Here is a 2,701-nt window from a genome sequence, read left to right on the forward strand (position 1 = left end):
CAGTGGAGCGATATTAGTTCACTGCAACCTCCGCCTCTCCAGGTTTAAGCAATTCTGTGCCTCAGCCTCCGGAGTAGCTGGGATTACAGGTGCGTGCCACCACGCCCGGCTAATTGTTTTGCATTTTTAGTAGAGACGGGGTTTCACCATCTTGGCCAGGCTGGTCTTAAACTCCTGACCTCGTGATCCACCCGCCTTGGCCTCCCAAAGTGCTGAGATTACAGGCATGAGTCACCGCTCCCGGCCTGTAAAATAATTTAACATTATTGTTTGCTAAATGCACAATTCTAGGAAGACATTATCTCAATTTTATCCATAAGAAATTTAAGCTCTGGGGGGTAAAAAAAACTTATTAATGACCACACAACAAGTATACTGGGACTTAAAGTAGAAATGACCCAAAACGGTTAATTACCCCTGGTAGTTAAAGTGCTGTAATGGGGTGTACTTAACTTAACACTTGACAGTGTCACTAATTTTGTAGCTCTCTCAGGTTTTTTAGACTCAGTTTAGGGAAAATAGCACAATGACATTATATTCCAAAGTAATGCTGCTTAGTGTAATTAAAAAGAATATCAACACCACAGATTGATGAGGTTCTGTAAAGAACTTAATGATACAAAGTGATTTAGCCCTTAGTAAAAACAATCAATTTTTTAATTTAAGATATCCAATGCTTTGTGCGTTGCTCACTCTATTATGCTCCCTCTTAATAGCCTGTTTTTGTTTTTGTTTTTTTTAATAATTACTCCATTTTCTATGTATAAAATGACATTACTAAAGGTATTTCAAAGCTAGGCAGGAGACCTTAGCTATTCTCTTTCTACCATTAATACTAAGGATGAATCTTGCCCTTCTACCAAACACATAGGCTCCACCTTCCTAGAGAAGATTGCAGTGTGTTGAATGTTGCAGCTGAATCCTGCATGTGCTTGTTTATAACCAGCCCTGGGAGTAATTTCATGTGTCAGTTACAATTTAAATTGGGTTTATTGTAATGTTTTGTTGTGTAATAAACTGAAGAATGAAGTGCCTCCTTAAGTATATTGTTCAACTAACAAAATCCTTTGTGTTTACCAGTTTGGTGTCATATGTGGTTTATTACATGTGTGCTTTAACTAAAGATTTTCTTCCTGTCATATATGTCATACGTTGATAACTTCATATGTAAATTTGTTTTTAAATGTTACTTAAAGTACTTCCAGATCATTTTTTAAAGGCAAAACAAAAACATGGCTATTGCATTAAATAAGCCTAAATTATTCTTTTAAGTGGATACTTTTTTATAAATAAGTATAAAAATATATTTTCTTCATCAATAGAATACTTACCTTAATTTTCTTTTTTGATAATTTGGATATCCATGTTACCTTTTCAGCCTTGAAAATGTGATGGTAAACACAGATGACTTTTGGGAGTAATATCCTTCCCTGTAACACCCTCCATAAGACTGCATCATGATGATTACATATCAGTGTATTTCACAACCAGCTTAAAGATGCAGCTTATTTGGAAACAACACTATTCATAGAAACCTACTAACCTAAAATGTTTTCACTACTTTATTTCTTAAATGTAGGTGGAAAAAACCCACATCGAGGTGACAGTACCCACCTCAAATGGTGACCAAACACAGGTTTGTGCCAATAGGCCACTTGTTCCTCTTTCCCTCCACCCCCTCAGTTTTTTTCTTCTCCCTTACTCCCTTTTCCTTAAAATTATAAAATGAAGGTTCAAACAAACTTCAATGAGCAACATTTTATCATTTTTCTTTCTTTTTTAAATTATGGCAAAACAGAAGCTTGCAGAAAAAACTGAAGATCTGATAAGAATGAGGAAGGTTAGCCATTTTTCACTTTCACAAAACTACATTGCCATTTCACCCATGCTGACTTACAATGCATTAAAAAGACAGTGATCCATTCTTTTCATTGATTTCTTTTAATCAGGAGTTGTTAATACTTTCAAATAACGGATATGGGCCAGGCGCATTGGCTCACGCCTGTAATCCCAGTACTTTGGGAGGCCAAGACAGGAGGATCCCTTGCGGTCAGGAGTTTGAGACCAGCCTGGCCAACGTGGTGAAACCACATCTCTACTAAAAATACAAAAATGAGCCAGGTGTGTTGGTGCACGCCTTTAGTCCCAGCTACTTGGGAGGCTGAGGCATGAGAATCGCTTGAACCTGGGAGGTGGAGGTTGCAGTGAGCTGAGATCATGCCACCATGCTCCAGCCTGGGTGACAGCTATACACATATATTTACATAAACTGAAGAAACCATAATCCTATACTATATGGTGAAAAGTTTCATTAAACTTTTCATTAAACAGTGAGAGTCAAACCTATCTTTTATATTTAAAAATGTATAAGAACTATTTCACAATGACATCATATTCTTAGAATGATTGATAATATTTTATACACATTTATCATAAAATGAAAACCATCATAGCTGGGTGTGATGGCTCACACCTGTAATCCCAGCACTTTGGGAGGTTGAGGCAAGAGGATCCCTTGAGTCCAGGAGTTCAAGACCAGCCTGGGCAACATAGGGAGACCCCGTCACTTCAAAAAAATAAATTAATTAATTAACCAGGCATGGTGATACACTCCTGTGGTCCCAGCTACTTGGGAGGCTGAGGCAGGAGGCTCACTTGAGTCCAGGAGGTTAAGGCTGCAGTGAGCCACAACTGCACCACT

The 2,701-nt window shown here is 37.8% G+C and overlaps 1 protein-coding gene across 2 annotated transcripts in view; it reads left to right on the plus strand.

Moving 5' to 3' along the window:
• Window positions 1–2,701, plus strand: part of LOC105540955 (protein 4.1) — a 151,740-nt gene that overhangs the window by 76,168 nt on the left and 72,871 nt on the right. Inside the window, exon 12 of one of the 2 annotated variants that reach the window (XM_011981743.1) lies at window positions 1,580–1,636. The exons of the other annotated variant lie outside the window; for it this stretch is intronic. Coding sequence (XP_011837133.1) covers window positions 1,580–1,636 — 57 coding nt within the window. The remainder of the gene's footprint in view (window positions 1–1,579; window positions 1,637–2,701) is intronic. 2 annotated transcript variants of the gene reach the window in all.

The sequence above is a fragment of the Mandrillus leucophaeus genome, unplaced genomic scaffold (assembly GCF_000951045.1).
Source record: "Mandrillus leucophaeus isolate KB7577 unplaced genomic scaffold, Mleu.le_1.0 Scaffold23, whole genome shotgun sequence".
NCBI classification, from domain to species: domain Eukaryota; kingdom Metazoa; phylum Chordata; class Mammalia; order Primates; family Cercopithecidae; genus Mandrillus; species Mandrillus leucophaeus.